Raw genomic sequence first — 12,062 nt, 5'->3', positions numbered from 1 at the left:
GGGAGCCTGCCTCAGACTGAATTTGAGGCTTCCGTGCAAGGTAGACGTGCTATTTCAAAATAAGCTATTTCAGAATAACTATTCTGGAATATTTTATTTTGAAATAAGTCTGTACTGTAGACGTACCCTAAATGTAGATGTACTTTGTTATACAACTGGCCACTAGCCAGTAAATCTTTATACGCAAATCCACCTTGAGGCCAACTGTTTATTGGCATGCTGCTTTTCATGGAAAACTCTGATGGGAGAAAATGGAAACTGTTCCATAAAACTGCAAGTGCCCAGTCTACATGCCAAAATCTATACTCAGTCCATAAAATAAATGTGCCCAATTTCTGTTTGCTAAATGCAATTACATATTTGCTATCGACACAGCAATTTAACTCCAGCATCTCTAGTTGTTGTTGGCTAAACAAGGTAATGCCAATGCCTTCATAGACAACAACAACAAATGATCTGGTTTTCACTGAAAGAATCAACTAAAGAATAATATACAAGCCCCTTTGTCTCAGATTTGCAGTTTGCACTAACATTGGCGATTCCACTGATGTAAATTCTTCAGTGAAAAAAATCAAAGCAGCTAACAAAGACAAAAGCTGTCATGTGCCTTTTATTACATTGTATTGGAGAATCACCTCCCTGCTGGAGTGTCTCAAGGGGTTTTCTGTGCAAGCCATCGAGTAGTACATAAAATACATCAAGACCACTAGAAATCCAGGGCCAGATTTTGATGCCCTTAATTGTGTTGAATAGCATCTTTCTCCACGAGTATGCCAATGAGATGGCTTGTGCAGTAAAATGCTGTGCGACACAATATCAGAATCTGGCCCCTAGACAGCAGGTTTTGACAGCTGTTTGCAGCTGTTTTATAAATATCAGAGTGTGCATGTGTATGCTTGAAAATGAAGAGGGCAAGTGATGATCTGCTATATGGATGTCCTGGCTAAACATTCAAGTGGCAACTGTGAATATCATTTCCCTTGTGAAAGGAGCCACAGAGTTTTCTTTGCACTTGGATACCGTGGAGATAAGCATGTTAAAAATTGCTTTGTGGCTGGTTCTCCTGTGTTTGAGGGAACTTTACATCTTCTTCTTTGTTACTTATACAATATAGGCAGCAGCACACAGGCAATATTAAACATGTGTATTCTTTTACGCTGATTAATAGAGCCTTGCAAATCTGCGGATATCCACTTTATATCCATGGGATATGGATGTGGATATCTGCAGTTCATTTTTGCAGATATGGATGTGGATACAAATTTTGTATCTGCACAGGGCTCTACTTATTAAACAGATCCTTAGGCTAAAATGTAGATAGAGTGGTTCTTTCCCAAAAGAAGTACCCAGCAAAAGTGAATGGCTTTTCTCTGCCTCAGTATTTTCCACTGTGGTTGGGGATCACTGTACATGTAAAGCAAACTTGGATCTTCTCCTTAAATAAACCCATAGGACTTCTACAGCAAATCTTTTATCAGCGCATTGACTTCAATGGGAAATTGGTTCCCAGTGTGTAATGCCATCAACTACTTCTGCTACCACCCTGCAACAGAGGCCACAATAGAGATCGAGGACAGAGGCTACATCTAGACTACAAGCCTCTTTCGAAAGAGAGTGTCTAGACTGCAACCACTTCTTTCGAAAAATCCCTGTTTGCATTCAAGAACGCCTTTTTTCGAAAGAGCACTTTCGAAAAAAGGCATTCTTTCTCGTAAAATGAGGTTTACCATGGTCGAAAAAGCTGCTGCATTCTTTCAATTTAATTTTGAAAGAATGCAGCGGCAGTCTAGATGCAGGGGAAGTTTTTTTGAAAAAAGATCACTTTAAAAAAAAAAAACCTGTAGTCTAGACACACCCAGAGTGGTGGCCTTAAGGTAGCTCTTCCTTAATTTTAAAAATAATGAGTAGTCCTGTGGCACTTTAGAGACTAACAAAAATATATAGGATCATGAGTTTTTGTGGGTAAAACCAACTTCCTCAGATGAACTGGAGTGGAAATAACAGACCCAAGATATTTATAGAACATAAGAACAGCCATATTGGGTCAGACCAAAGGTCCATCTAGTCCAGTATCCTATCTGCCAACAGTGGCCAATACCAGATGCCCCAGAGGGAGGGATCACAACAGGTAATCATCACATGATCCCTCCCCTGTCGCTCATTTCCAGACAAAACAGAGGGGGACAGGAGGTACCTGTCAATTGCAGAACCGGTGCTAATGAGGCTAATTAAGTGGGCTGGAAGTTTCCCATTCTTAGCTTAGTTACAGACTAACATGGCTATGTCTCTGAGACTTCCATGCTTTTGACAGTGTTACATACATGGGACCTTGTTTGCTGAATGCTTGCTTTTTTTAACAGCAGGTTATATAGCAATGGATATGCTTGTCTAGTAGTTTCAACCTCCTCATATAATGTGGCTTCTGAAGTCCACTGAAAGTTTTGGCATCACTGGGTTCATGTTTCAAGGGATACTGTGGATAAAAGGAACAGAGAATGGGGAAAATGTGCATAAAAAAGAATATAGTCCAAGGTCTTCAGAAGTGACTCATGATTTTGGGTACCTGTGGTTGTGGGCATCTACCATGAGACACTTAAAAGGGCCTGGTTTTTCCCACCCTCTGAAAATCAGGCCTTTTTAAGGGCTCTTGAGTTGGGCACACAGAGTTGCTAGTCACTTTTGAAAATCTTGTTCATAGTGTTTACCCTGGATATGGGGAGTCCATTTGTGTGAGTTGAGGGTGGGTAATTGTTTCAACCCCTAATATACAGCACAAGCTAGAGAGGGAGAGGGAGGGACGGAGAGAGCTAGCTCACAATCAAGAACTCTAGAGAAAATTGCTTCAGTTCCTCATGGATTGTAACTACCAATTTCTGGACTTTGAAGAGGTGACTCATTGACCCAAATGACCTCCATGGCTCCTCTTTCATTGCTATAGTCTACAGCAGTGATCTGTGTTTGATACGGAGGAAGGTTGGTGCAGTGGACTCCAATAGGAGTGTCTAACCTCCTTATGTGTTTGTAAATCTCGCTGGGTGCTGATCTGTATCTCTATGTAACTAAATACTTTTATAAATCTGGCCCTCTGTGTCTGACTTGCCCATCTCTAAAATGGGAACAGTATTGTGAAAAATAATAAGTATTGAAAAAGAGATCCTATGGTTGAGAGGCCCGAGCAATGGCCTGGAATTCAGGAGACCTGGGCTATGTCCTTCGTTCTGTGGATGACTTGGTGTGTGATCTTGGACAAGTGACTGCATCTCTCTCTTTCTTTTCTTGACTGTTTAGACTTTCAGCTCTTCAGGGCAGCGATGTTTTCTCACCATGAATGAAAATTCCTGCCATTGAAATCAATGTTCATTGGCACTGGGATTGCATCTTATGTGTTTGTGCAGTACCTAGCTCAGCGAGGCTTTGGGTGGTACTGTAATGTAAATGATTATATTTATAGAACACCGCATGTGTATGCAGCACTTCACAAGGTCGACTGTGACAATGAACAGTACCCCAGCCCAGAAAAGTTCATTATGTACAGGCACAAATTAATAATTTAGAGGAGAAAACAACGGAAGCAGGTACCATCCAGGCAAAAGCAAGCAGAATGTGGAGATTGGAGCTGGGATGCTCTGTGCTCTATGGCACAGCTGTGTTTTTCAGGAGCTCTTTGGAGGAGGAAAAAGAAGAGCTTGGCAGGCATTTTTGAAAGACTGTTCCAGGCAAAGGGGGTGGCAAATAAAACGGGATTTTGTCTGACTGGGTTTAGCCAAGAGTGAAATATTAGTGGCATTGGACAAACTCATAGCAATAAGGGTGTTTAATGAAAATCCTGACAGACTTTTAATTATGGACCCACACAGGAGCACTGTAATAAAAGGTGCCGTTCTTATCTCTTTGGTCATTTGTGCTCTTGTTCTGTGCTACCAGCTTTCACCCTGACAGTTTGAACTTTATGTGTTAAATATTTAGACTGAAATGTTGCCAAGATGATATCACTTCTTTTCTCGGAACATTTTATGTGGGTTTCTCAAATGTCATTGCTTACAATGCAGCCTAAGGCAAACAGCATGCATTACAGTTATGTGTGTGTGTGTGTTTTTTAACACCTCAGCTCTCAATACAGGGGGTAGCATTGCAAGCAGCCTCTTGTTGCTAACGTAACTAAGTACCTCTTCTCTTCTCTTGTCAGGGGACATTTAAACTGGCTTCAGCTAGACCGTAGAGTGCTAGAACATGACTTCCCCAAAAAGTCAGGACCAGTTGTTCTGTACTTCTGTGTCAGGTAAGTGTGTGATTGCCAGCAGGCCCTACAGCACACGATTAAAAATACACATTTCCTAAAGGTCAACAAAGTGGGCCTTTCTGTTCTTGTTTTGCTTTTCATAAGGCTCCATAAAGATTCTTGTAAAAATAACAGTAATTTACTCAGATGCTTTTTGATCTGGATGTCATTCTTTTGTTCACAGTGGTGTCAATCAGGGAGACCCCACTGTAGTCACTGGAATTACATAGAGGGGAATCCAGTGTGAGGGAAAATGACACCCTAAATCAGCGGTGGGGAGCCATAGGCCCAGGGGCCAGATGCGGCCCTCAGCTTGCCTGGATCTGGCCCCTGAGGCTCAGGGTCCCCACCCAGCGTTGGGGAGACCGTGCTGGTGCTCCAGTCCCCTTGCTGCTGCCCTGGGGTCTGGCGTGAACAAAATCTACTAGGCTGGGTCCCCCTCAGCTTTAGTATGCAAGGGGAATGTGAGGAGTGTCTTTCTTCTCAGTTGGGGACCACAGTGAGGGTTTTTTTCCCCCCACTTCTCACTTGTGTGTGGTCCCCAACTGATTTTTCTGTGGGTCAGTGGCCCCTGACCCAAAAAAGGTTCTCCACCCCAGCCCTATATCTTTTGTATGTTAAGGGCACATCAGTTTGCACTACAAAATTAAGCTGACCTATGTAATGTCAATATACAGCCACTGCAGTAAGTAAGTCAGTTTTACACATACACACTGTTGCTCCTTGCGTCAGAGATGCATGTCCTCACTAGGAGCACTTGCACCAATTTAACTGCCAGTGTGGGGTGGGGTGGACGACTCCTGAAAGGCAACAACAGTCTATGTAAGCAACACAATGTCTGTACAGACTCTTCATCGACCTAACTACATCAGTTTAAGTGCTGCACCTCTCGTGGAGATGGAGTTATTAGTTGGTGGCGTAAGCAAGTTACTTCGGTGGAAGCTACATTTTCGCATAGACGTTTACCGAGTTTTATCAGCATCAGCTGCCTTACGTCGACTAACTCCATAGTTCAGACCAGGCCTAATGCTTTCTCTGAGGGTGTGTTTAGACTACAGGGTTTGTTTGTTTTTTAAAAAGTAGCCTTTCAAAAAAACGTCACCTGCATCTAGACTACAATAAATCAAATCGAAAGTAAATCAAAAGAACATGGCAGTTTTGTCGACCACGGTAAACCTTACTCTACGATGAATAACGCCTTTTTTCGAAAGTCATCTTTCGAAAAAAGCTGCTATTGAATGAAAACAGAGCTTTTTCAAAAGAGAGTGTCTAGACTCTCTTTCTAAAAAATGAGCCGCTTTTTCAAAAAATCTTCTTGTAGTCTAGGCACTCTTTTTCGAAAATATCTTTCAAAAAAGCCTCTTTCGAAAGAGGCTCGTAGTCGAGACGTACCCTGCGTGGTAAATGAGCCCAAATGGAAGGAATGAGCTTGGTACCCCTGCAGAGTGAAGTCCTCTTGTTATCCACAGAAGAGTACAACACAAACCTGCAGTGGCTTCACAACAGGGCTCAGGCCTCACCTGCAGTGTCCAGTGTATTCCCATTCAGATTGTTGACAAGATTATCAATTAGAGCCAGTTGTCTTGGTGGGTTGTTTTGCATTGTTTGTTTAATGTGGACACTTTTGGGCTGAGAACTCTATCAAGATCACCGGCTTATTACACCTGAGCCACTGAACAGTCACAACTTTTAGTCCCTATCTACCCTGGCTGGATTTCAACCAGCCACCTGGAGGAAAAAAAACCATTGAGCTATCTGTTTGCTCTGTCTAATGGCACTCACTCTGTCAATATACCAGTCATCCCTGGTATTACTCTACAGAAGACTTCCCACACAGATGTTCAATAGCTCCTCTATGGTGGTAAATTCTGGGCATATTGTGGCAACAGATGGGCCAATGAATGTATATAATATTCCAAATACCTCCTGCCAACAAACCAGGGGGCACTCAGCTGCTACAGTTATACGAAGGGTATAAGAACCTATATAGAATTAAGGAGCTCTTAAGTTCCACCTGCTTGCAAGTTTCTGGAGAGATTTTCCCCATGATGGGAGATTCTGTGAGTATTGGTAGAGTTTTTAAAATCACCACTATACAGAACTTTTCTGTCTCTGAGGAAGATATTTTCACATGCTTGTAGCTAGCATGTGAAATGAGAATGTGCTTTGTTTGATCTACTTTCCCTGTCAGTATTGCTCTAATGCCATCATTCCACTCAAAAGTAAAGGAAAAATGTAACCCCTCCCCTTAATTTGTGCACTCACTGCAGGGCTGGCCTTACCATGAGGCAAACTGAGGCATCTGCCTCAGGTGCCAGACTGTGGGGGGAGGCGCCACTAGGACCCAGAGAATTGAGACCTTTCGAAGTTTTGGCCCAAGCGAAGGGGAATGGGGGTGTCATTTGAGCTCCCTGCCTCAGGTGCCAAAATGTTATGGGCCGGCCCTGACTCTGCCATTCCTGAGAATTTGATTACAGGGAAAGTGGAGAGAAGGCAGACGTTGTTCGGTTTCTCTGACATCTGATGTTGCAGATTCAGTGCTAGAGCCATGCTAGGTCCGGTTAAGGCTACGACTGCCGGGGTTGAAGAGAAGCTCTGATGTGTCAGCTTTGGCCGTTTAAAACTGGAGATGGGCCCAGATCCATGAGCCCCGATTCTGTGCAGAGCCACTCCTGATTAGAACTAAATCAGTCAGTTGGGCCGTTTCCATAAAGGTGCTAAACATAAATGCACAAATGAATTCCTGTGGAAAATGGAATAAAAATACCTAGCAATAGCTGGTAATAATGGCCCAATGCGACAACTATCAAGAGTATTACTAGAGGCCCAAATTCAGAAGTTCTTACTTGTCAAAAATCTCACTGAAGATACTGAGAATTTTACCTCAGCAAACACTGAATAAGAAAGTCAGGATTTTGGACCCATAGTGGATCCACTGCTGTGTACTGTACTAACAATGAACTGAGCCTGGCTTAACACAGGGGCCCTAATTGGGGATCTCAAGGTGACTAATACAGTGCTCCAGATATTCTTTACAGAGAATTCTGTTAACCAGTATTTAAGGAGCATGTGTTTATTTCGCTAATATTTTAAATGCATCATTCACCCAGCATGTGAAACTAGTGAAGACATAGATCCTGAGGCAAGAGCAGTAAAATAGTAATTTGAGGGAATGGGAAGCTAAGGGAGAATGTGTATTTCATGTGAAAACCATCATTTTTTTTATCCTTAAAATGCCTGCAGCACTTCTGATGGCTCAAGTGCCCACTTGAGGCACTTCACTTTCTAAATTGCTCCAAATGAAGATTTAAAAAAGAAAAGTTTTGGGGGAAGAGGAAAAGATGCCCTGTAGACTACGAGTTTGAAAAACAGTCACTGTCTTTGTCAAGGAGAATTTCTCCTCCTTTTAGTTAATCTGAACTCTCTGGAATAGCAGCTCCCCTCCCCCACTACACAGAACCTCATTTCTTGTTAAGACTTGCCTTGCGTTCTTGTACTTTTATCCAATTACAACATTACCAGTGATCTGCTCTGAGTGTGCACCCTATGGAAATCAGTGGGGCAGCACAGAGGTTAGTTATGGTCATATTTGTTCCCAAGGGCCCAATTTTGACCTTAGACCCAGTTACCTTCCACTGAAATCTCTCTTGATCTTAGGTTTTAATACAGTACTTCCCAGTAAAGGAGGGCAGAATTGGTTGGTCAGATACAAACTGCCCCCATCACTTTACAATATTATCTTATCATAAGCCCCCCATGGTGTTTTACAAACAAGTAAAGTCCATTCTCTGCCCCAAAGAGCTTACAGTTCAAATAAGGCAGAGAAAACCAGATACTGGACAAAGGTCCAGGAAGGAGGTTGTAAGGAGAGGACTGAGAAAGAGGCAGGATTGATTGATTGCAAAGACAGGATTTTAGGGAGGCTATTTGGGCACATCTACATAGCAGGGCCAGACTTGAAATAAGTTACACAACTTGAACTATGCTAATTGTGTAGCTTAAGTCGAAATAGCTTATTTCAACTTTTGGCGCTGTCTACTCAGCAGTTATTTCGAAATAGAGCACTCTTCCCCCGACTTCCCTTACTTCTCATGAAATGAGGTTTACAGAAGTCTGAGTAAGAATTTTGAATTTATTTTGAAACAACGGGCTTGCTGTGTAGACGTGCACTATGTTATTCTGGAATAAGTGATGTTATTCCAAAATAACCCTGCGGTTTAGACATAGCCTTTGAAAGCTGGAGGTTGGCAGATGAGGACAGAGCAACTGTGCCGCACACAAAGAGAAGCATGTCAGAAGCCATGAAGCTAAGTGTAGGAAAGAGAGACCCCAACAGTAAGCAGGTGAGAGGATGAAAAGGCATGGCACAGCGAGTCAATTGAGAGATTCAAAACATGTAGGAGGTGCTGTTACTTACACAGAGGGAAAAGAAGATGTGGTAGCATTGTGCTCTTACTTGTAGGTGCAGGAGGAAGAATTCAGAGCTGGAGATGAGTAGGACACAGTGTTCTGAGTGAAAGTAGACCAGGGCCCAATAAGTGAACCATTAGAAAGTGAATTTTGCCTTGATTTGCAATCCTCAGCCTGAAACAGTGGTCTGGACCTGAATGTCATGAGAGGTTATTAATTCCTATTCAGGGACTATATGAACAGGGAGTAGATAGTCTGTGATGGGTTCATCTTCTGGAGATTCATGTCAGTTTTACTAACTGACATGAAGAAACAGTCCGTAGGACTCATTTCTTTCTCCAGTGCAATTTCTCTTTGATGAGGATACCCATCCCCGGGGTACCTCCACTAGTTATGCCGCGGCCATTACTGTTCTCTGCACAAGTAGCCATGCAAAATCAGAATATTACTTCTGTGGCATGTGCTACTGGTGGGCAAAGGAATCAGTAACACTCCAGCCCCATGGGAGCCAATAGTTCATAGAGCTGTGGTCCCGCAAAGGAATGCCCTTTGCCGATGAAGCCTGCAATGTATGTTGATTGTTAACAGCTGGGTTAAACTCAGAATAGGAGGGGAGGTCAGAAACCCTAGACGGAGCAAGAGAGACCCACTGCTGGGCAAGTAGGGCTGCTGTAGCACAAAATGGCTTCAATGAAATCCACAGCACAAGGTTCATATGGGTTACTGTCTGCAATTTAGCTTTACTTTGTACTCTGTCTGCACTGGAGTTTTGTCCCCCCTCCAGCCATTGGTAGGTCAGTGTAGCTACCCTGGTGGGACCCCTATTGTGCACAGGACAGTTCACTATTTACCCCTGTGCAGCTTACACTGATGTCAAGCTCCACCAGTATTAATAGTGACTTTGCCAGTCAGTACTGGGGGCTTGCACAGATGTCTGGCCTGGATGTCTGGCACCAGGGTAAATATCCAGAGCAGACAAGGCCTTCGGCTGCTTTTGTTTTTCAGTCTTTGCCAATCCAGTGTATAAAACAATATCCCACCATTGGAAAAGGGCTAATATTAAAAAACCCAAACCATGGGGCGCAGCTGTCACTCTACAGAAGGGTGAGAATGAACTGCTAATGAATGCAATGTCTGGGAGGCTCGATGGACTTTCCCTCTTGTTGCTGAAACGCCCCATTTCTCCCAGTGCTGACTGGAGGATACACGTGGGTCACTGTTCCCTGGGGCTGAGTCCTCAACCTTGTTTGAGTCACAATGCATCATTGTTGTGTGTGTCCGTCACTTCTGCTGGCTTTCACTTGTCCTTGAGAAATTAAGTGGGGGTGGTGCTGACAGCAGCCTGCTGTGACACAGAGATGTGACCACACCTGCACTAATTTAACCAGAGCAGTTTATTCATCTTGCATGCAATGGGTTCCCTTTGTCCATAGAAGGTGTTGGGCACTGGATAGAATTGAGTGGAACTCTGAGTTCCCCCTGGGGTGCCACCTGGAACTGGGGTACCACTGAGCCCTCTCACCCTCCAGCCTGGGTTCCCACTCTCACTATGCTGCTGTGATAAGCTGCAGACCCACTCCCTGTCTTACACTTCCACCAGCATCTGCACAGGTAGGAACACGTCCCGCTGCAGTTACATGCAAGCCGTCTGCTTAGCCACTGCACTAACCAAGACTAAAAGGTTCACTCTGCTCCCGGGCACACACCCCTCCAGAGCATAAATCCAACATGATATTGTCTTGTGCTGCACAGGGAACGGAACAGTACAAGCTCATAGAGTCCCCTCTCCCCCTCCCAATTTGGAGAGGACTGTGCAACAGCCCCTCTGAGCTAAGTTTCCTGCACACTCCAAACTCACTGGTTGAGATGAAAACATACAACAAATGTATTAACAACAAAAGATAGATTTTAAGTGATTATAAGTGATAGCAGACTGATCAAAGCAGACTACCTAGCAAATAAATAAAAAGGCAAACTAACCTTAATATACATAGATAGATTGCATATGAATTAGCAGATTCCTACCCTCACTCAGGGGTGAGCAATAATTTTCACAGTGGCACCACTCCAAGAATTTAAGTGGTCACAGGCCACACTTTTCTGCTATATTAATGAAGGAGGTGTGGGGCCTGGGACGGAGTTTGGGCGCAGGAGGGAGCTCTGGGCAGGGGACTGGGTACAGGACAGGGTGCAGGGTCTTGGTGGAAGTTTGGCGCAGAAAGAGGTTGTGACCTGGGGCAAAGGCTTGGGATGCATGAGGGGGTGCAGGTCTGGGAGAGAGTTTGGTGGTGAACAGGTGGTGATTAGTGGGTGGGAGGTGGTGCCAGGTGCAGGCTGTGGCTGAGAGGCACCGTAGACAGTTTGTGGCCAATGGCCCCGTGGGGTGCTCAGGCTGCCTGCCTGCCATGGTCACTCCAAGCTGCTGGGGCAAGAGTGCCTCTGTCCACCCCTTGAGGGGAAGAGGGCAGCTGATCTGCACGTGCTGCCTGTGCCCACAAGCCTCCACAGCTCCCATTGGTCAGTTTCCAGTCAGTGGGAACTCTGAGGGTGGTGCTGGGGGTGGGAGGCAATGCACAGAGACATGCAGCTGCCCTCCTGCCAAAGGGTCCACATGCAGAGACACGCTTGCCACAGCAACCGGCAGCTTTCAGTAGCATGTGGGGCCACGGCAGGCAGGCAGCTTGCCTGAGCACCCCACTGGGCTGTGGGACATTAGAAGCCTGGAGGTTATGGCAGGCCTGATCCAAATGCCCATCCCTGCCCTAACTGATGGAACAGGCAGACTTGTAGACTCTTAAGGGACAAGCTGTATTAGCTGTACAGCTTGGATTTCTCAGGTCTTCGTGCGCAGGCTCGAAATCCCCTTAGCCTGGGTCCAGACTTCCTCCAGTTCCATCTTTCTTCCTCAGGTGTTTCCGGGAGTCCTCTTGTGTGGGGAGTGAGGCTAAGAGATGATGTCACTCCCTGCCATCTCTAGCTTTAGCACACAACAGGAATCCTCTGTGTCACAACTTGGTTCCCAGCCCAGTTTGTGGGAAAATACTGACATCCCAAGATGGAGTCTGGACACATGGGGTCTGGTCCCCTGACCTTGCAGTATTATAGCAGCCATCACTCACAGGCTGACCAGTAAACATGATACATGCACATACACAGGACAGTCAAATTCAGCAAATTATAACTTTTTCAAGGACACCTCTGTGACGTAGTGGGGGTAACTTGCTAAGGCTGTGACGACCTCTGCTGTCTGGTCATTATGCAAAGGGGGCTCCAAACCTGTCTGACCAGCTACCCCCCATGGGGAGAAACAAAGGAAGGTGGAGTGCCGCCCCTGGCTGGGGGGCAGGGCTGGAGGAGAGTTAGTTAGTTAGTT

At 44.8% G+C, this 12,062-nt stretch overlaps 1 protein-coding gene across 10 annotated transcripts in view; it reads left to right on the top strand.

Annotated features, from left to right (window-relative positions):
* Window positions 1-12,062, top strand: part of FRMD4A (FERM domain containing 4A) — a 436,582-nt gene that overhangs the window by 287,503 nt on the left and 137,017 nt on the right. For all 10 annotated transcript variants that reach the window (XM_075926048.2, XM_075926044.2, XM_075926043.2 and 7 more), the window contains exon 4: window positions 4,187-4,279. In XM_075926048.2, coding sequence (XP_075782163.2) covers window positions 4,187-4,279 — 93 coding nt within the window. The remainder of the gene's footprint in view (window positions 1-4,186; window positions 4,280-12,062) is intronic.

The sequence above is a fragment of the Pelodiscus sinensis genome, chromosome 1, assembly GCF_052426305.1.
Source record: "Pelodiscus sinensis isolate ZL-2025 chromosome 1, ASM5242630v1, whole genome shotgun sequence".
Taxonomy (NCBI): Eukaryota; Metazoa; Chordata; order Testudines; family Trionychidae; genus Pelodiscus; species Pelodiscus sinensis.
Note: the sequence above shows the minus strand (reverse complement) of the source record. Positions and strands in the feature narration are given on the sequence as shown.